The 22,301-nt window shown below is 40.3% G+C and overlaps 1 protein-coding gene and 1 long non-coding RNA gene across 6 annotated transcripts in view; one reads left to right on the plus strand and one right to left on the minus strand.

Annotated features, from left to right (window-relative positions):
• The window catches only part of SLC36A4 (solute carrier family 36 member 4), a 155,974-nt gene extending 142,583 nt beyond the window's left edge, over positions 1–13,391 (minus strand). The window contains exon 1 of one of the 5 annotated variants that reach the window (XR_003856846.1): positions 13,175–13,384. Coding sequence is in view for 4 of the 5 variants with exons in the window: in XM_029602311.1 (XP_029458171.1) it covers positions 13,175–13,199 (25 nt within the window). In the remaining variant the exon portion in view is untranslated. Of the gene's footprint in view, positions 1–13,174 lie in introns of all 5 variants that reach the window. The other 4 variants (XM_029602311.1, XM_029602312.1, XM_029602308.1 and 1 more) reach the window with 4 other exon arrangements.
• On the plus strand, positions 13,270–18,179 carry LOC115091943. The gene is made up of 4 exons (XR_003856847.1): positions 13,270–13,406; positions 13,964–14,011; positions 16,210–16,290; positions 16,918–18,179. It is a non-coding gene; the product is annotated as an uncharacterized LOC115091943 (long non-coding RNA).
• Positions 18,180–22,301: the final 4,122 nt, after the last annotated feature.

Genomic DNA, 22,301 nt, shown 5'->3' on the forward strand with positions numbered 1-22,301 from the left:
GGAAGAAAAAAAGGAGGAGGTATCCTCCTAGCCACAAAAAAGGACCTCAGATTCACTCAGCACTCCACCAATACAAACTCTAAACTTGAAATTGGCTTCTTCTCTTCAGACAAACTACAAATTCTACTTGTCTACGCCCCTCCAGGTGTCCTGGAAACGGACGCCTCTCCTCTGGTCGAACTAACCACATCCCTCATCAATCTGGATGCTCCAACCATAATCTTAGGTGACTTTAACCTCCACGTCGACAACTCTAAACTATCACCCAACTGCGAAGCCTTACTCACAGCATACTCCGCCCTAGGTTTCACTCAATTAGTCAACAAACCCACACACAAAGCTGGCCACACACTTGACCTCATCTTCGTCAATACAGCAATCAAACCTGTTCAGCACCCCACTTACACGAAGGTCCCTTGGTCAGATCACTCCCTCATAACATCTTCATTCTCAATAAAAGGCACCAGTCCACCTCGCATACCCTCCCCCTGCTTCACTTACAGGAAAACATGCTCCATGGAAGATCTTAGCAATCACTTATCATCACATCTCACTCAAGTAGACCTCACCAATCCTAATTCAGCTCTACGTTCTTGGAACAACATCACGGAATCCATTGCCAACAAGCTATGCCCTCTAACAACAAAAAAACCGCACCCCAATTCATCCAAAAGACAACCGTGGTTTACCCCAGAGCTAAAAAATCTCAAACTACTGCTAAGACAAAACGAGGCTAAATGGCGCAAAAACCCTAGCACCACCACGCTATCTACTTATAAATCAACTCTTCAACAATACAAATCCAATACACTAAGATCCAAGAGGAACTATTACGCATCCAAGATCCACCACCTAGTCTTCGATGCTAAAGCCCTCTTTAGCTACGTTTCTAACCTCACACAAACAAGCCCTCCAGAAATAGCTCTCACCCAAGCTAAATCTAAAGCGGAAGAACTAGCAATATTTTTCAACAACAAAATCAGCAAACTTCTAACCCAGCTCCCCTCTAACACCGTTTATACATCAACCTCACCTCAGACCGCCGTCAACAACACCAGCTTAGCTGAACTGGAACTCACTTCCTCCATCGAGATCCATGATATCCTACAGAAAATGAAACCTTCCTCTCACCCATCGGATCACATCCCCTCGAAATTGCTTCTATCAATTCCTGACGCCATCTCCAAATCCCTGTCAGACATCATAAACTGCTCAATACAACAAGGATCTTACCCAGATCACCTCAAAATGGCCTCGCTCAAACCACTACTCAAGAAACCAAACCTAGATCCTAATGACCCAAACAACTACCGACCGATCGCCAACCTCCCCTTCATAGCCAAGATTATGGAGAAATTGGTGAATACCCGTCTCTCAAATTACATTGAAGAAAACAACCTCCTATTCCCATCACAATACGGATTCCGCAAAACACTTAGCACGGAGTCACTCCTCATCTCCTTAACAGATCACCTCATCTTGGGCCTTGATAAAGGTCAATCATTCTTACTGATCCTACTGGACCTCTCGTCAGCCTTTGACACCGTTAACCATTCCCTACTCATTAACCAGCTAGCCTCCTTAGGTATATCAGGCACAGCACTCTCCTGGTTCATATCATTTCTCAGCAATAGAGGATACAAGGTCAAGCTACAGAACAAAGAATCCTCACAACACCCTTCATCAGTAGGAGTCCCACAGGGCTCTTCCCTGTCTCCTACTTTATTTAACATTTACCTCACACCGTTATGCCAACTTCTCACCGACCTCAACCTCAAACATTTCCTGTACGCTGATGATATACAGGTCCTGATCCCCATTAAGGATTCCCTCGCAAAAACGCTGTCTTACTGGAACACATGCCTTCAAAAAATTCAACTCCTCCTCACCAGCCTGAACCTGGTACTAAATTCAGGCAAAACAGAACTCCTACTCATCACCCCTGAGAACAGCACCATCATCCCAACACAGCAAGACACACCAACAATCACACAAGTGAGAGACCTAGGAGTCCTAATTGACAATCGTCTGAATTTCAAAGCTACTATCAACAAAACAACCAAAGACTGTTTCTACCAACTACAGGTGCTGAAAAGAATTAGACCTCTTTTCCATGCCCAAGATTTCAGAACCATACTGCAAGCAATCATTTTTTCAAAACTGGACTATTGTAACAGCATCTTACTTGGTCTTCCCGCCTCTTACACCAAACCGCTGCAGATGGTACAAAATGCAGCTGCACGAATACTGACAAACTCCAGGAGAAGGGATCACATAACCCCCATCTTAAAGAACCTCCACTGGTTACCCATACACTTTAGAATAATATACAAGGCCATTCTTACCACATACAAAAATATCCATCTACTGGCTCCCATTGACCTACAGATCCCTCTCCAACTACATAACTCGTCAAGACCGACAAGAGATGCATACAAAGGATCACTACAGGTACCACCGCCCAAATCCACCAGACACATCACGCTAAGAGATCGGGCATTCTCTACAGCCATTCCACCGTTATGGAACTCTATCCCCTCTAACATCAGACTGGAAACATGCATCTCAACCTTCAAAAAAAGACTAAAGACATGGATATTCTTACAAGCATTCCCGGACTCAAACTAATATATCTCATCCTCGCCAATCCTTATCTCCAATTACACCATGATTAACCATCTCCATTATTGTTTACATGTTTGAATTAATAACCTGTCCTTTCTCTTCTTTCTCTGCCAAGTTCCAATCTCCCTGTTATATGTAACTGCATTTTCCGCACCACTGTTCTTAGTTTATGTTTTTGATGCACCCCTGTTCTATGTGAACCAGCATGATGGGACTGCGTTCCCGAATGCCGGTATATAAAAACCCAAAATAAATAAATAAATAAATAAAATTCATAGAGGCATTTTTGACACTGGCATGCATTACATTATAGGTTTAGTCCAGAATGGCTTCTAGCAAGAAAAGTGCTGTATAGGTAAAGAAGTACAGGCACTATTTCAGAAGGGCCTACTCTCAGATGTTTTCTATCTAGAGGGTGATAGATCACAGGTTAGCGTAACACAGATGTACTAGAATTATCCAGGTAAAGTGATTATGCTGAGAAACATATAGATCAGTACTATGATATAAACAGTGCTGAAGAAAGGCGTTTCTAGCAAGATGTGTACAATATTCAAAAAACAAGGTATAATCATTGTAATACAAGAACCTTTAAAATCTGTACAAGCATAAATGCTGCCTCTGCCTCAGAAGTATTTATCCCACAAATGTGAATGGGAGGCCTGGAAACGAGGGTTTGTGAGTGTCAATAAGTATTTTTTTATGGATGGGTTTTTGTTTTAGATATATGTATATGTATATGTAAATATTGCATTGTTTAACCTCTCCCCTCTTCCAGTTCCAAGTTAATTTTCCCTGTTTTATTGTAACTTTCTCACACCTTTTAATTGATTCTCTGTATTTAAAGTTCACAGTTGTATTGGAAATATTTATTACGTTACGCTATACTTTACACACATTGTTATTTGTAAACCGGGTTGATGTGATGCCTATCATGAAACTCGGTACAACAAAAATAATAAATAAATAAATAAAAAAAATAAATTTGGAAGATGGTAGCTAAATTAGATCAGACAGTAACCCAAAATATAATTCAGATGCCCACTTTTATAGCTGAAACGAGAGTGAAGCTTGATGAGCAAAATAAGCAACTTGAATCATTGGCAAGCTTTATTTCCAATATCAATGTGGTGTTAACATCGATTCAAAATGCGGGTATATCCTCTATAAAATATTTAGAGGTTTTGGAAAATCTGATGCGAAGTTAAAACTTTACATTTTTTAATTTTCCTATTACAAGGCTTTTGTCTTCCATCAAGTTGTATAAAAAATACTTGAAAGATATTCTGAGGTTTTTTTTAGAAGATCAAATTCCATGTCTATCTAATATTTATCATCTGCCCAAGCAACAAGCAAATTTGGATGGTCTATTAGAGGCAACCCGGCAGGATAGCCTGAATGCATCAGCCTTCCTGGAGTCCTCTATTGATTTAGTCCCAACTCGGGCAACTTTAATTGTTTCTTTCGGCTTCGATAAAAAGGGAGAGACTGTTTTTCAAAAATATTTCTTGAATAAAACATTTTCTTCTGTGGTCGTAAAACACAAATTTTCCCTGACGTATCACAAGAAATGCAAAAGAGAAGGAAGCTCTTTCTTTCTTAAATTTCCATGCAAATGTTTGCTTTCCCTCCAGAATAGGAAATTTGTGTTCTATGACCCTCTTCATCTAGAAACATTTATCTCAGACAAGTCCTGAGATATTACTGGGATTATTTAGGGTGAACCAGACTGAACAACTAAAGTTATACCCTAACTCCTCCTTCTCTCTTACTATTTATAAAATATTATTTTAGATATTGTTTTCTGTATTCCTCCCCCATTTATTGTGGACTTGAGGAATTGAGATTTGTGACCTGATTTAAGCATTTTGATGAGGAGATTTTCTTTGTGAAGAAGGGTAATCTTGTATTTTCTTTGTTTCCGTTTGGATTTTGAATAAATTCAATAAAAATATAAATTTAAAAAAAAAAAAGAGAGTTTGGACCAGAGACGCATCAACTCAAACTGCCCATTACCTTGAAAATTCACATGTTCCACATGTTAGTAGTCTCCTGGCGATCTTGAAGACCTCCAAAATACACAGAAATCTCTGCCGAAGAATATTCGCAATTCAAGGTAGAGAAAGTCTTGGATTCACATAGACAATACAACAAATTGGAATATCTCATTGCCTGGAAACATTATTGTCCAGAGGAGAACTGGGAGCCAGCAAGCATTCTCCAGGATCCCCCTTCTGATGAAACAGTGCCACTGTCAATTTCCCTTCAAGTCAAAGCCTCAGACTTTGAAGAGGGGGCTTAATAATGGGAGGTAAAGTTACTTTTGCCAGCTCACAGGATGCCCCAGCAAGCCGGCATACTCACCCAAACCCGCAATGGGCTTCCCCTCTTCGCTGCAGGGTCGCCACCACTTTTTTAAACACTGGGCATCATCTACACACATGCAGCGCGCGTCTAGCTTTAAGGTCCCGCAGAGGGAACCTCTTCAGCCAGTGCCAGGAGATGGCATCACACGGCTGGGTATTTAAACCCCAGCTGTGCAACAAACTGATGACTCAGCAACAGGTCGCCTGCATTCCCTGCAGAGAGAGTTGCTAATTCCTGCATTCCTGATCCAGCGTGCCTCGTCTCTCCAAGCCCAGCCTGCCTCGTCCTTCCTGCCCTGTGCTTTTCATCTTTCCCAGGGTCCCAGGGTTTTCCACACCTGCTCTCGGACTGACTACCAGATTTCAACCATAGACTGAACTCTGACCATCCTTGCTCTGACCTCAGCCTGGACCTTGACCCTAGCCATGACTGGTACCAACACTATTAGCAACTCCCTCGAGACTCACGCCCAAGTCCTGCTGGCCCCCGGAACTCAAGGGCTCAACACAAGGAAAAAGGGGCTGGTAACAGGTGGAGCTCCAGATCAGTCTCTGACCAGCCTAGTCCTGCCAGCTGTCGGGGAGGACTTAACAGGGCTTTCCCTGTAGATTGAGCCAACCTCCCCACAGCAACCTTTCACAGGAGAAAAGAAGCAAGAGCAAGACAAATATAGTAAAAATATTATCAAATTACAGATTGCAAAACTAAACAGGTCCAATGTAAACACATTCTAGTCATCAAAGCATCAGCACCATAGACAGGACAGGAAATTCATGTACAGCAGGCATCTTGAGCTGTTTAAGCTAAATATAAAATAAATGGGGTTGATATTAAGCCACTGAGTGGCTAATAGTTAGCCAGATATACCTATCCGGCTAACTTAAGCAGAATATTTAGTGGTACAGCAGTGGCACTGAATATACCTAGCTATCTTAAAAGTTAGCCAAATAGGTATATCTGGCTAACTTTAGACCTTCCTACAGAGCAGCCAGTTAGCCGGTTAGGTTATTTATTTATATATTTATATTCCACTCCACTTTTCGGTTAACTGGCTAACTCCACTCCTTGTGGATTCTTGTTTAAAAATTGCTTGATTATGTTTTACATTTTGTACTTGAGGATGCAATAAACATTTTCTATAATATAATGTTAAATATAACATTCAATCCCTACACATTCTACCCTCCTTCCCTCTCCCCCCCCCCCCCCTAGGTTCCTCTGCCCCCTTCTCCTCTCAAACTATACTCAAATTTATTTAATATATCATCGCCTCATATTGGATATGTATATACTGTTATAATATTATTTTATTTTATATATATTAGTAAAGCCTATTCTTAACATTTAACATTCAATGTTACTTTCCCCTCCTTATATTCCCCCACTTACCCCCCCCCCTCAATTGTTCTTTTGTTAATTTGTTATAAATTGTTGATATAACTCTGTTCGATGTAAAACGCCTCCCCAGGTGTCTGTTTGCGTTACAATGTGAACCGATGTGATATCCCTGATGAATGTCGGTCTATAAAAATTTTAAATAAATAAATAAATAAATAAATAAATATAGTGGTAATATACTATGATATACACTCATTTGTGGATAACTCCACTCTTCCCCAGACCCCCTACTGCTTGCCCCAGGAGCGCCCCGACCTATTAAGCTAGAATTTAGCCGCATAAGTCACTGAATATCGCAGCTAAACCATTTAGACAGATATATAATCCATGTTAAAAGATTTTCAGTTATCATGATTTAATCTTCCTATAGCTATGGGTAACCACCACCAACCCAGTCAAAACAGCTAACCAGAGTTATCTCATTGCACCTGGTCTCTTTGTCACATAAGGCACAAGTGACTTCCAAACACTGTTTATTCACCACATAACATGACATCACAGAATCAGTCATGAATTATCCCATAAAGCATTTTTTATTTTCCTTTAAAAAAAAAAAAAAAAAGCAAGCATGAAAGATAGTTATGTTTCTGCATAGTCTCTGGTCTGACCCAGACTGAAAGTTTGGCTTAAATAAACATTGGAATTTTACGTTGTGTTTCTTAATCTCTTGCATTCCTTGTGCTTCTTATTTCCTTATTTTCTCTTTTTCTTTGGTTTGCCCCCTTAGTTTAGTTTAATAAAATTTGAGATCACATTTCATACAATTATATCAAAGTGATTTACAATTAAAATATGTAACATTGGGGACAAGATGGCCACGAGTCGCTAGATGCTTTACTGTTATGCTACTCCTCGCTCATTTGTTTCCTGCTTCCTTTCCTTTCATGGCTCCAAAGAAGAAGGGGAAGGGAGGGATTTCCCCCAAACCCTTCTTACCAGCAAGTTTATCGCTACCTTTGCGTCTGCCGTGGACCCCCTTCAAAGCCCTTGACAAGGGAACGTCTGCGCTTCCAGGGGATGAGGTTTCCCTCAGCCCCTGAAAACAGTCTCTTCCGCCGGCTGACAGACGCTTGCCTTCTGATGATGTCGTTAGAGTGCCTGCAAGCGATCCTTTGGTGGAATCTGTGCAGGTGGGAGCTGAAGACGTCGCTTTGTCCATTGTTTCATCTCTTCCTGTTTCTGGTGATCATGGTGGTTCTGGCTCAGTCCTTTCCCATTTGTCCTCCAACAACATTGGTTTGGGAAGAGGACTGGTTTCATCTTCAGTGCTTTCTGTTTCTTTGACGGTTCCACAGATGCAGGATCTTTTCCAGATGCCAGCAAAGCCATCGGTTATAACTTTGGAATCTCTCTGGGAACTTACAAAGAATTTCTCCAAGATCTTGTCCACATCTGTCTCTAAAGGGGATTTGGTGATTTCCAAACTGGACCCCACGGTTATGCACCGTGAAAACACTATTCACAAGCATTCTAGGCAACTCGAAGCTGTCCAACGGGATACTGGGAAGATTCATACTATCCAGTCTTCTTCTATAAGGGACAGTGGTGCTCTGTCTCGTAGGCTGGAACTAATGGAGAACTTTTGTCGTCAGTTCAATCTTAGAATTTTCCAAAGGTTTTGGGTGAACTTCCGATTGTTACCTAAAGAACTATTTTCATCAAGTTCTAAGTATTCCACTTGAAGTATCTCCTCCTATAAATAAGCTAACCTTCCTCCCATCTTCTTCTCCTGTAAATCCTTCTGTTGGGAATCAATTTCCCCCTTTGAGTCTTACAGAATTTCTTGAATCATCTGGTCAGGAAATAATTGATAGAGCTACTTTGCTTATGTCCTTTATATCCGAATTGGATCTTTCTAAAGTAATGTCCTTATGTTTCTGGAATCTTAATTCTCCCTTTTGTGGGCAAATTCTCCATATTTTTCTTGACATTATCTAGATCCACCCAGCAGAGAAGGAAAGGTTTTTTAGCTCTCAGGAAGGATACTCTAGACTTAGGTACTTCCTTTGTTTTACATTACCCATGTAAATGTTTTGATATGCGATCTAACACTTTTGTCTTTTTTGCTCCTGAACAGCTGCAATCCTTCCTTAATGCTAGGAAAATGATTACCTCTTCTCCTGTCCCGTCTGATTCTTAGTTATTTGAGTCTATTTACTATAGAAGGGGGCCCTTACTTGCTATTAGCCTTTCTGTATTTTTTCTGTTTCCCTTATTTCCCAGAATTACATCCCCTTTTCCAATTGTTTATTATTTAATGGGATGCTGACAATACTGAAACAATTTGTTTTTGCTTGCTTTATGTTTTATTCTCTTTAAGTTTATTGTACTATCATTAACTATGATAGTTACGTTACTTATTACCCCCTTCACTTTGTGCAAAGATTTATGATGCTTTGGAGCTTTAAAATTGCACAAATAAAAAGTTTAAAATATGTGACATTAAAATACATTACAAAAAAAACATATAGAACCTTAAAATATATCAATTACAAAAAACACATGCATACATCTACATCCATAACATAAAAACATAAACTACTAAAAGACAAATTTTATTTATTTATCGAATTTTATATACCGTCATTCGGTTTCACCATCATAACGGTTTACAAAGTATCAATGTTTAACAGAGTGTACAGAAATTCACGTACTTGTTAACATTGGTAATAATAATATTATTATTATTATTAACATTGTTAATAAATAAAAGCTAACACCTTCTAATTACTATTCAATATTACTGACTTATAGAACTAACCTCTTGTGTTCTTTTTGAATGTGAAATGGCTCAGACCTGTGTTTCCCAACCTTTTCAAGTCCAAGGCACATCTACATTAACAAAAATGCTGTGTGGCACACCAACCTCCAAGGAGGGGGCAGTGTGGACATGGAGAAGCCTCAAATGAAGAGCTAGGGAAGCCCTGAAAGGCCCACCAGTCTCTCTTCCAAACTTTAAAACAAAGGGAAAGAGGGGCAGCACACACATGAGCTCATCACAATGAGCCCGTTCCCTCTGTATACAAGGGCAGGAGAAGAAGTCAGTGAAGTGCAAGCAGCCGCTCAGTTAGTTACCTTGGCAGCCACACATAGTTGTAAGAGCTCCTCCACTGCTGCTGCTGCACCCAACACTCAGAATGTGTCACATCAAGTACACTCCATGCATACATTTCACATCTCACTCAGTCTGGGAATATGACAGAGGCTGGAAAAACTCAAAGGAGAAAACTCAGGGCGGGGAAGATGAGGAGATGCTGTGTGCACTGTTATGTGCCAAACAAAGTGTGGTCAGGCTATCCGTGCTTTACATGCTGCCCATTGATTACCAAATTCTAGGACTCAGGCTGTAGTTAGAAAGAAGAGGCATGCATAATTACATGTTCTCAGAAAGGAGCTCCTACAACTTTAAGATCCCCTGCTGGTGTCACTTGTTTCTGTGAGATGCTGAGAACAGAGCCCAGGTGCTGGCCTGGATTTGAGCATCAAGCAGTGGCAACTTTTCCATGGCACACTTGATCAGGTCTGAAGGCACCCTGATTGGGAAACATTGGTTCAGACCACTGTGTTTCAAAGTGTAACTAAAGGAATCGCAGCTAAAACAGAGGATAGTGCAATTTTTGGTATCCAATGGATTGTAAGATCAGAGGTAGCATGGTTTTACCAGAGGTAAATCTTGTCAGATGAATCTGATCAATTTCTTTGACTGGATAACCAGAGAGCTGAATCAAGGGAGAGTGCTAGATGTAGTATACTTGGATTTCAGCAAGGCCTTTGGTATGGTTCCGTTCATAAGACTTATAAATAAATTGAGCACCCTTGGTATGGAATCTAGAGTGAATGACTGGGTTAAAAACTGGCTGAGTGGGAAGTGACAAAGGGTAGTGGTAAATGGAGTTTTCTCTGAGGAGGTGGGTGATACTAGCAGTGTGCCTCAGGGATCAGTCCTTGGATCAGTTCTTTTCAACATTTTTGTGAGCAAAATAATGAAAGGATTGTCAGGAAAGGTTTGTCTTTTTGCAGATGATACCAAAATCTGTAATAGGGTAGACAGCCAGGAAGTGTAGAAAACATGAGGAGGGATCTAGCAAAGATTGGAGGAAAGGCCTAAGGTCTTGGCAGCTAAGATTTAATGCTAAAAAATGCAGAGTAATGCATTTAGGATGCAAAAACCCAAGGGAAAGCTACAGTATTGGAGGTAAAATTATTATACACATAAAGGAAGAGTGGGATGTGGGGGTGAATGTATAGGATGATATTAAGGTGGCCAAACAGATGGATAAAGAAACAGTAAAAACCAGAAAGATGCTTGGCTGCATAAGGAAAGGAATGGTCAGCAGAAAAAGAGAGGTGATATTGCCCCTATATAGGTCCCTAGTGAAACCTAATTTAGAATGCTGTGTACACCTTCAAAAGGATATAAACAGGATGGAGTGAGTCCAGAGTGTGGTTACTAACATGGTCGGTGGTCTTCGTTCTAAAGCTTATTGGGACAGACAAAGATCTAAACGTGTATACCCTGGAGGAAGGGCGAGATAAGGGAGATATGAAAGAGGCATTCAAATATCTCAAAAGGTTTCCAAGCACAAGAGGTGAGCCTCTTTCAACGGAAAGGAAGTACTAGAATAAGGGGATCATGTGATGAGGTTGAAAGGGGATAGACTCAGGAGTAATCTTAGGAAATATTTCTTTATAGAGAGGGTGGTAGATGCATGCAACAGCCTCCCAGTGGAGGTGGTAGAGACAAAAACAGTATCTGAATTAAAAAAAAGCATGGGATAAACAGAGGGGGATCTCTAAGGAAGTGATGGGAATTATAAAGCTAAATTAATTGGATGGATGGGAAGATTGGATGGGCCATACGGTCTTCTTCTGCTGTCATGTTTCTATGTTTGTGTACGGGGCAAGATTTATTGCAGTCAGACATTCATATCATCCAAGATTTCACAAACAACTTACAGTATTCAGGAAACAATGCCACCAAAAATAAATTTTACATTTATGTATGGCCCTATGAGGAAAGGCTGAAGAGGTTAGGGCTGTTCAGCTTGGAGAAGAGACAGCTGAGAGGGGATACGATAGAGATCTTTAAGATCATGAGAGGTCTTGAACAAGTAGATGTGAATCGGTTATTTACACTTTCGAATAATAGAAGGACTAGGGGGCATTCCATGAAGTTAGCAAGTAGCACATTTAAGACTAATCGGAGAAAATTCTTTTTTCACTCAACACACAATAAAGCTCTGGAATTTGTTGCCAGAGGATGTGGTTAGTGCAGTTAGTGTAGCTGGGTTCAAAAAAGGTTTGGATAAGTTCTTGGAGGAGAAGTCCATTAATGGCTATTAATCAAGTTGACTTAGGGAATAGCCACTGCTATTAGATTGCATCAGTAGCTTGAGATCTTCTTAGTGTTTGGATAATTGCCAGATTCTTGTGGCCTGGTTTGGCCTCTGTTGGAAACAGGATGCTGGGCTTAATGGGCCCTTGGTCTGACCCAGCATGGCAATTTCTTATGCTCTTATGATAGTGACGATGAACTGGATTCTGGAAATGTTTTAAAACTGTTTGCTTTTAGGCCATCTCACCATTATGGAGCAATGTTTAATTAAGATAATTATAACTACAAGCATAAGCAAACCCAGTGGTAATTTTCTGTCACATCACGCTAGGCCACCAATCTGAAACCTTCTGAACTTGCTTCCTTTTCCCCACTGCAATTGAAGTGTTTAAGAAAATTACTACAGAGCAAACTCAAAAAGGTATGGCCCATAAGAAAATGATGAATACTTTTTATTCCAGAAAAATGTAATTATATCAAAAGTGTATTTTACATAAAAGAAAAAAAAAAGACAACATTTCAAGGAATTTAAAAATTAGTACTGCTTTAAATTAATAGATTTCATAATACAGGGTGGCCCATGGAAAAGTAGCCCGCCTCCAATACCTGGCAAACTTCCCTACTATTTAACAGTTGCTGTTCAACAATTTGATTTTTTTTTATTTTAAACTGCCACTTCTGTTAATATACTTTACTGTGCTATTATGCACCCTCAGAAACCTAGACGTGAAGCAACCAAGTTTTACATCTTCTCGAATGAAGACTATCCGTCCACACATTTCATTTCTACAGACAGTAAAGAGATCTGCACAATTTCCAATCTGATTTTCAAATGAGATTGAGGTTGAAGTATTTCAGCTGAGTGGTCCTTGTATTTCAGATTGTGGTGCCATGACAGCCGCAAGCAACTGATGCGGGAAGGACGGTGCACGTCTTAAAATTAGTGCCGGTAGTTAAAATCTGGCACTGAACATAAGTGAGACGTTTAAGGAATTTTGAAGTCACAAGAAAATGTCAACTTTTTCACCCTTTCCCAATTTCGTACATCGGATTACCCCAAAACGTCTCCGGGCTGTAAATGTTAATTCTGGAGCTCCGGAATGGGCGCAGCCAGAGAACATCCGTAAGGATCTGAAAGCTCCCTGAGCCTGGGGGCACAAGAGGCGGGGCTCAAGGCTTATGTCAGAATCTTTCTTTTAAGAAACATTGGCACGGGAAAAAAAAAAAAAAAAAAAAGCAAAACCCCCAAAAAGTAAAGAGAAAAATAAAAAAAAACAACAACAACCAGGGAGAGTTGGTGGATCAAGACCGCGGAGCAGTAAGCATACGACAGACAAGACGGAAGGTTAGCGTGTGTCTCGGTCATCAGCCCCCCGGTGACAGGCTGCCCGCGAGCCCTCCACCAGGCTTTACAACATTACACAGCCACACCGCGGCGCGTCCCAATACCTAGCTCTTCGCCGACCGCTTCCATCGCCACGGCCTCTGCGCGTCGCCGGATTTCTTCCCTTCCTCTGACGTCACATGGCGTGGAGCCTACCCCGAAGAGACCCGTGCGCCGGCGCGCTCGCAAGCCGTCGGACTTCAGTTGTAAAGCGCGCGACTGTACGCGCGCCTGGCGGTGGAGCTCAGCTCGAAACGCTGGAACTTTCACTTTCGTTACGTAATTGGCCTCTTGCCCGTAAGTGTTTGTCGTCCGATGCGCCCCCCTCCTGTCCCCAACACCTCAGTTCCGGGGAGAATCAGGTGGTGCGGTGCCTAAACTGGAGGCAAATGTGTTTCGCCACCTGGTTTTGCAGGAAGAAATTTGACTTCTGTCTGTATTTTGAAAAACCCCCTCAAGTTTGGATTTATCTAGGGACCTTCGTTTTTAATTTTTTTTTCCCTGGGAATTTCTCGGTGTTTATTATAACTAACAAAAAATGGGGAGAAAGCAGTGGAAAAAAATGAATTGTCTTAGTCCCACTGATTTTCACCCATTTTTGTGCTTTCTCCCCATTTTTGTTAGTTATAATAAACATCGAGAAATTTCCATGAAAAATAATATAAAAACAGAAAACAAAAGTCCCTAGATATATCCCAAAAAATACAGATTTTTTTTATATTATCGGACTGTATAACAGATGTAATTGTTAAAATTTTCATTTTTCGAAGCTTAAGAAAAAATATGGCTTTGAAGTTGAAGTTTGCTAAACAAGTTTCCACTGAGTAAATAAATCAAGCACATTTTTCTTTCAGAAACCTTCTTAGGAATGGCAGCACAGGTAGAACAGGCCACAGTCTGAGGTACAGTAGCCATAGAAAGTCCATATCCCATGAACATTTTTTCAAAATTTGTTGTGTTAATTTTTCAGATTTGCATGTTTTTCTATTTATACTCCACACCTTTCAGGGCACAAAAATATTTTATTGGAGGTCAAAGCATATACAGTACATATATATTAAAAAAAATTGAAATCTAACAATTGGATAAGTCTTCATTCCTGAGTCAATACTTGGCAGAAGTACCTTAGGCAGCAATTGTAGTTATGAATCTGTTGGGATAGGTCTCCATCAACTTTGTGCACCTAAATTTGTCAATATTAGACCACTCTTTACAAAACTTTTCAAGCTCTGTCTAGTTCATTGGGTAACATTGATGGACAGCAATCTGCAAGTCATGCCATAGATTTTTTATTAGATTGCAGTCCGGGCTCTGACTGGGCCATTCAAGGGCATTTATCTTATTCCTTAATCACTCCAGTGTAGCTATGGTCTATGGGTGTGTGCTTTGGGTCATTGTCATGTTGAAAGGTGAACTTCCATCCCAGTTTCAGGTTTCTTCCAGATGGCAACAGGTTTTCCTCAAGGACATTTCTGTACTTTTTTTCATTCTGTACATTTTTCCCATCCTCACAAGTGCCCCAGTCCCTGCCAATGAGAAACATCCTCATAGCATGATGCTGCCATCACTGTTTTTCACAGTAGCGTTGTAACATAGTAATGACAGCAGAAAAGGACAAAGTGGTCCAACCAATCTGCCCAGCAAGCTTCTTATGGCAATATCTGCCACACCGAGTAGGTCAGCCCAAGTTTCTCTTAAAGGACGTTCTTGTAGTTACCCCCAATCCTTATGATAAGGGTAGTAATATTTACAATAAAAAAACAAGCAACTGTCAAACCCATACAATATTACTGTTAGCAACATTTTTACTGGGTAAGGAGCCTTCCTGAAAATTCAGGCAATGCTATCCTGCTTTACTTTTGGACTTGCCCATAGAAGCAGTCCTGTGCTCTCTAGATGATGTGATATGTTGGGGTTGTACCAAATGTAATGCTTGGCATTCAAGCCAAAACTGCTATTTTAGTTTTGTCACACCACAAAACTTTATTACATGGCTACTGTATCTCCTGAGTGTTTTGCATACTTTAAATAGATCTAGGGTCAGCTTTCTTGAATAATTACCGGTACTTCCTTCTTGCTGCCCTAACATACTGGCCAGAGTTGTGTCCTGTTTCACTAATTAATGTTGACTTAAAATTACTAACCAGTATTCTAGCAAACAGGATCGGTTCTGTGCTCTCAGATGTGGTGCACCTGGACCAGACTGGGTTTGTTAGAGGCTGATATGGAGTCCGTAATGTCAGAAAATTAATAGTTGCATTATATCAAACACAGAATAGGAAGGCCATAGTTCTTAGTCTGGGCGATGAAACAGCATTTGACTCAATTGCATGGAAATATATGTTTTGGGCGATAGAGCAATATGGTGTTGAGGGCAATATTATGACCTGGTTGAAAACTTTCTGTAACAATCCATCAGCTAGGTTACTTATTAACGGTAATGTAACAAATTGCTTTCACCTACAGAGAGGGGTTAGGCAAGGATGTCCACCCTCATCTTTGCTTTTTATTTTGGCAGTGGAACCCTTAGCTATCAAGTTGCGGAGAGATCCGGCTTTTTGAGGTATTCAGTTGGGAGAGTGACTCTAGAAGTTGCTATGTTTGCTGATGACATTTTATTATTTCTGGGAGATCCAATTTGGGACTTACCATTGATTCAGCAGCTTCTTGAAGAATTTCAAGCTTTTGTAGGATTAAAAATACATTTCACTAAATCTGAAGCATTGGCATTGAATGAAAACATGCAAAAATTATGGCAGGGTCCCTTCCCGTTTATGTGGGCATCGGGGAAATTAAAATATCTGGGGGTATTGATGTCCTGCGACCCAACTGAGCTGTATAAATTGAACACAGGAGATAATATACAAGTGATAAAAAAAACAACTAATACTTTGGAAAGATCATCCTATTTCCTTATTGGGTAGATGATGTGCCATATTAAAAATGTTAATACTACCCAAACTATTATATAGGTTACACATGCTCCTTTATATCCTGGCTAATGCGATTGGATACAAAGTCATTGCAGACCTGTTTTATTAGTTTCATATGGAGAGGGAGAAAGGCTTGGATAAGTTTTAATAAACTATTGAATCTCCAGGAAGAAGGTGATCTGGAACTGCCAAATTTGAGAACTACAATATAGCCTGTCAGTTACGCTTTATGGGAGAATGGTGTCAAGGTAAATATAAATATTGTGTGACTGACATGGTGAACAATATGGTTTGTCCGTGGACTTGCTGCATGCTAGTGAATCACCTATGAATAAGATAACATGAGACAATGTCCTAATTTGGCCTGTAGCTTCGGCACGGAGGTGGGACCGGAAGAAAGGGAGGCTACCAACTAGTATTTCCATGTTTCTTCCACTTTGTGGAAATAAGCAATTTATGCCAGCTCGAGAATAAACCCAGGCCGCATTTTATTTTTCAAAGCTGGTGAACTGCTGGACTCAGTTACCTTTGACATATGTTTGATAATCACTGGCAATAAGTGTACAATAGTTAAAACGCTGTGGCAGCGAATGTGTACAATAGTTCATATATGAGGGTGTACCTAATTCAATAACTTATGTTGGATATATGTGATTTTTCTCTGGTTTGTTGATATCTTCATCACATATTCTACCAGTTTTTCTAGATTGATATGTTTGATAATGACACTATGACATGTCATGACTTTGCGTTGCTTTGGACACAATGTGGATTACCCAAATGACAGTTCTTTGTTCTCTTACAAGTGAGGCATTATATACAGTCTTTATATTGGTTGCAAGAGGAACTAACTAAGGATTATACTTTTTCCACAGAGATCCAAGAGCTAAGTGAAGGATGGAACTCTATATCGTCATGGTATAACTTTTGCAAAAAGCATTCACCTCCTCTACAATTATGGGATTGAGTAAATATTGGAGCAGAGTTCTATCTTCTGAAATAACTACGATTCGGAGGTGCATTCACCTGATGCATAGTTACAACATTGATGCAAGCCTGAGAGAAATGAAATTCAAGATTCTAAACTCTGCATACATCGATGATGATAGATGTTGCTTGCCACATGAAACTCCAGTACACTGATGTGTCCTTGTTATAAACTGGAAAACGGTACTCTGATCCATAAGATACTGGACTGAACAAAGATAATTTCTTTTAGGAATGGTATTTTATTTGTAGTGGAACAATGCATTGAATTCAAAATCCCTAAGAATGGGACGGTGCTCATTTTAGGGGATGGGGCAGAGATATCGCCATTGGAAAAAGGCTCAAACTTATTTATCTACTTGGCTTTACAACTGGCCTGCAAAAGTGTGCTTCAAAAATGGATAGAAGATGCTCACCCAGCGCTTATTTTATGGCAAGCAAAAATGTCTGGTCTAATGGTGATAGAAAGAATTGATGTGTTATATCATCAACGCTCAACTTCCAAGGATTATGTTCAGGCGTGGGCAAAACTCTATGAGATTTTATTGCTACATGAGCAGCAGAGACTAGCCTCTCTGAACTACACGGTTTCTTGGCATAGGTCTCCGCCTACTGCCTCCCCTGCCATTAAGGGGGAGTAGTATAATTGTCTCTGCAAATACCTGGTTACTACAAGGTATAATTTGTACTGAGAAAGACACAGCTGATATCTAAAAAAGGAGAAAGATGCCATTCTAGTAAGCAATAGCTAAATCTGTACATTTAGCGGAGTGGTGTGCGTGTAGATGGGATGTAGTGTCTGTGAATGGGCTGTGTGAGGAAAGGAAGAGTGGAACTACTAAGGGGGATAGGATTAGTGAAGGGCTGGGCAGCATGTAAAGTATGAATAACTAAAGGAAAGTGGGTATCATTGTCCTAAAACTGATAAGTGGGAAAGAAGTCTTAAAAAGGAAAAAGGGCAGACTGTAATTGTTAATGTTATTGCAAGACCTCTTTGCTGTTTATTATGACTACTCTCTGTCATGAAACATATAAACCTGGTGGTGATGTCTAATGTATTGTTTCAAGTTCTGCTGAAATAAAAAAAAGATTAAAAAAAAAATCATCATCTTAACCATGCTCCGAGGGATATTCAAGGACTTTGCAATTATTTTATACCCATCCCCAGATCTGTGCCTTTCCACAACTTTGTCCTGGAGTTCTTTGGACAGTTCCATGGTGCTCATGGTTGGGTTTTTGCTGTGGAATGCACTACCCAACAGTGAGAGCCTACAGGAAGTGCGGTTTGTATCCTGTTATCATGTGAATCAGATTACTATAGAAAGAGAAGAGGAATACAGACTTATCCAACCAACCTTTTCCATGTTTTTATTTCTACTTCATTTTCCAAGGAATTTTGGAATATATTTTTCACTTGGTACTTGTGGGGCGGGATGTGTGACTATATGGAACAAATGCTGTTTAATGCATTTTATTTCCAGGTTTTAAAGCAATAAAAGGTGAACATTTTGGAAGGGGGTGTAGCCTTTCTATAGCCACTGTACCATAATACTTCCAGGTTAATACAGATTTAGGTTAGTATATATATTGGATTTGTTTCTCACTTCACATGTGATGCATTAAGTTAAGTATGGCACAATAGTAATAACATAAAATTAGCAATATTTTCAATAATAAGGAATAAATAGGCAATCATACAATAAATAAACAAAAAGTCCCCTGAAAATAAGAATAAATAAATAAGCACAGGTGTAAAGGATACATCCAACTCTCAACAACTGACAAAGAGCAGCCTCAAAGAAATAGAATATAAACCTATCCAGATATGAAATAACCAGGTTATCAAAGCCTTGCAAAAAGGTAGTACTCTACGGCAAATTTCTAGCAGTAATTTCAGGGCTGGTTCTTCTAGGAGTTTCCTAAAGCTCCAAAATTTTTGGGATAATATTATAGATTTTCTATACTGGGGTACGTAAATAACATCACCTCGGTTTACATACAAACAGTAATTCAGCATTGCGCTTTACAATATAACATGGTAACTTGAATACAATACAGTATATAACTTTGTATTAATAGCATATAAACAATATATGATAGATTGTGGACGTTAGGAAGAGTAGTTGAGGATTCAGATTATTGATAGTAGGCTTTTTTAAATAGCCAGGTTTTAAGGTTTTGTTTAAATTTTTTGTGACAGAGTTCCTGGCGTAATTCAGAGGGCATGGTGTTCCATATTGTTGATCCAGCAATGATGAAAGATTGTTCTTTTGTACTAGAGAGTTTAGTCAGATTGGGTGCAGGGATGTTTAATTTAGCTAAATTCTGGAATCTCGTAGGGCGGGAAGACGTTTTGAATTGTAGTTGATCTGTGAACCAATGTATTTCTCTGTTTTGAATGGCTTTGTGTATCAGCGACATAGATTTATAAATTATCCTGTAAGCCACGGGTAGCCAGTGCAAAGACTGAAGAGCTGGAGTGATGTGATCATGGCGGCTTGTGTCGGTGATAATACGGGCAGCTGCATTTTGCAGCATTTGTAAAGGTTGTATGGAGTCATTAGACTGTTCTGTTAGCAAAATAAGGGTGTTTTGTAAACCGTCTGGCACTGCACACTTCTTTCTCCCTCCCCCACACCTATCAGGAAGGGTGGTGCAACAGACAATACTTCTATCACCTCCTATACCTATACAATCCAAATAACTCAGAAAAGACCACGGGATTTTTCCATAGAATCAGACTTTTATTTGTCAGACTTTTCAGGTTTAGCAGTTAGAATAAAATAAACACATGCTTCTAAAGTCCTTAACACAGTACATGTTTATGCATTTAGTAAACATAAACATATCAGAGACTTCAGCTTACTTTGAGTATATTAATTAATATAATTAGCTAACTATCCCCATAACCTTAGGAGATTACCTTCTGTTTCACACTGGAGCATTCTTGGATGGATGTCTCAGAGACGGACTTTATTGAAGAAAGCATGCGTTCTTGCCTCAGCCCTGGAAAAGAGCAGCCAGGTAACCAGCAAGACTCTCTTACAAGCAGACTCCCAGGACTCAGGATTTCTTCTGCCTCACCACAGGGAGGGGCAGGGGTAATGCCTTGGGTGTCGTCTTTGGCTGGTGGGTATGGAATTCTTCTGCTGATCACCCTCCCTCCCCCCTTTGCCCTCTCTCCCCTGCTGCTTTCAACAGCCCAGACATGCATATGTAAACCGCTCATGCTTAGTCAAGCAGCAGGACAGATGGGGTTGTTTCTTCATTTCAGTGTGCTGGGCCCCCTTTCCCAACAGGAGGTTCACTGCTCCTGCTGCTTGGTGACCCCAGACCAGAGTCTGCTCTGGGTCCTACAACTTCTTGACTCCCGAGTTGTCCTGCAGTGTCAGCGCTTTTCTGTGAACTGACTTGCCAGATAAACTGCCCTTTGGATGGTTGTTTTCATCTCCATGCAGACTTGGGTTGTTTTTCTGTCCCATACACCTGGGCAGCTTACTTTATTATTTGTGGAGAAAAGCTATAGCTCTTAAGTCAACAGGCAGATCAAATACAGCTCTTAATATAGCTCTTAAGTCAACAGGCAGATCAAATACAGGCAGTCTACCTTTCCTCTCTCCATTTATTCATCGTATCCTTTGTACATACGATCATGCAGCCATGATGTTACCCTTGTATCTTTGTCCTCCACTTATGACACTACCTTGTATATATAACCATGCTATTAAGTTATTACCCTTGCATTTACTTTGGTTTTATATTTTCATCAGTATCGGTTTTATTGATATTCATGTTATGTTTTATATTTTCATCCATTTCGGTTATTATTGACATTCACGTTATGTTAAGGAATCTTCTCCTGCATTTGCTCTGTACCTCTGCTCTGTACCTTGTGTGATCCCTCTCCCCGTTTTTTAGTCCCTGTTATTATGTATTTTCAAACCTGCTGTTAGAATGTGAACCGGTATGATGTCCCCTCTAATACCGGTATAAAAATGCCTATCTATAAATAAATAAATACATACATACATAATTAAATAATTAATCTGGGAACGTATTGTCATTCTAGTCGAAAATTCCTCATCTTGCTTTTCTGTTCATACATACAGGTCAGCATCCCTCTTGTGCATTCAATATTCATATTTAGTTGCATACAGTAGTGAAACATTTAATATCTTCTACAGTTCTCCTTTCCTTTCTCCGGATATGGGTCATGAAGCGCCAAAGAAAGAAGAACCAATGGCCACTACCATCTCCCATTCCCCTCCCCATATGGCCTGTTTCAGCCAGAGATAAAAAAGACATCCAGGACTAGGTGCCACTGCCACTGCCACCCTTCCTCTCTCCTCCTATGTCCTGTGCTGTCCAAATCAAACAGGACCACTAGCCAAGCCATTACCAATGCTGCTGTCTCCCAGCATCCAAATCTCCTCCATACAGCCCACAATGGCTGATAAAATATTACATACTGGCCCAGCTGCTGCTGCCTCCCCCTCCTTCTTCTCTCCTTATAAGGCCTGCACAGATAAAAAAAAAAAACCAAACAAAACCTGCAGGAGAGGGAGGGCGCATGCCTGAGTGGAGGTACCACCAGACCTAGAAGATGCATGGCCACACCTCTTGCTGTGCAGGACTTGGCTGAGAGATGGAGAGGAGATCTGCAGGAACATTGGGAAATCATTCAGTAGTTACCACTTCTCTGTTCCATCTGTGTGTTGGCATCACAAGCATATTCAAAACTCATGAATCAGCACATCTTGTATACTGATTTCATAACGTATATTAGCATATATGAAGTACCACCCTTGAGTTCTGAACTTGCTCACAGTTTTGATGAGGGCAGTCAGTTGGCACCATGATGAACCTCTTCTTCCTCCTTGTCATCAGCAGCCAATTTGGTCCAATGGACTTAAAAGTGACTTGGGCCCAGGCTGGGTCCCCAGCCTGAAGGGCTCCCTCTGCATCCTTCTGCTGCGCTCTCCCAGGCCTGCAATTTAAAGTGGCAGTTCACCAGGAAAATAAATAACTTGAGTCATTAGTTCTGACCACTAGGACACGCTTTTTCTCTGCTGAGAAGAATAGTAATGCTGTTCTAGGTCTCAGTGTAATATTTTCTTTGCAGCCTTTTTATAGGTAGAGTTGTTGCTGCTTGGGTTCTAGGAATTAGTGCATTTTTTATATGGTGGGCTTGCTATAAGGAATAGTAGGTCTTGAACTGCTAACCCTCAAAGCTTGGGGGTGCAGACTTTCAGGATTAGGATTGCATCACCTA

Source organism: Rhinatrema bivittatum, chromosome 5, assembly GCF_901001135.1.
Source record: "Rhinatrema bivittatum chromosome 5, aRhiBiv1.1, whole genome shotgun sequence".
NCBI lineage: Eukaryota > Metazoa > Chordata > Amphibia > Gymnophiona > Rhinatrematidae > Rhinatrema > Rhinatrema bivittatum.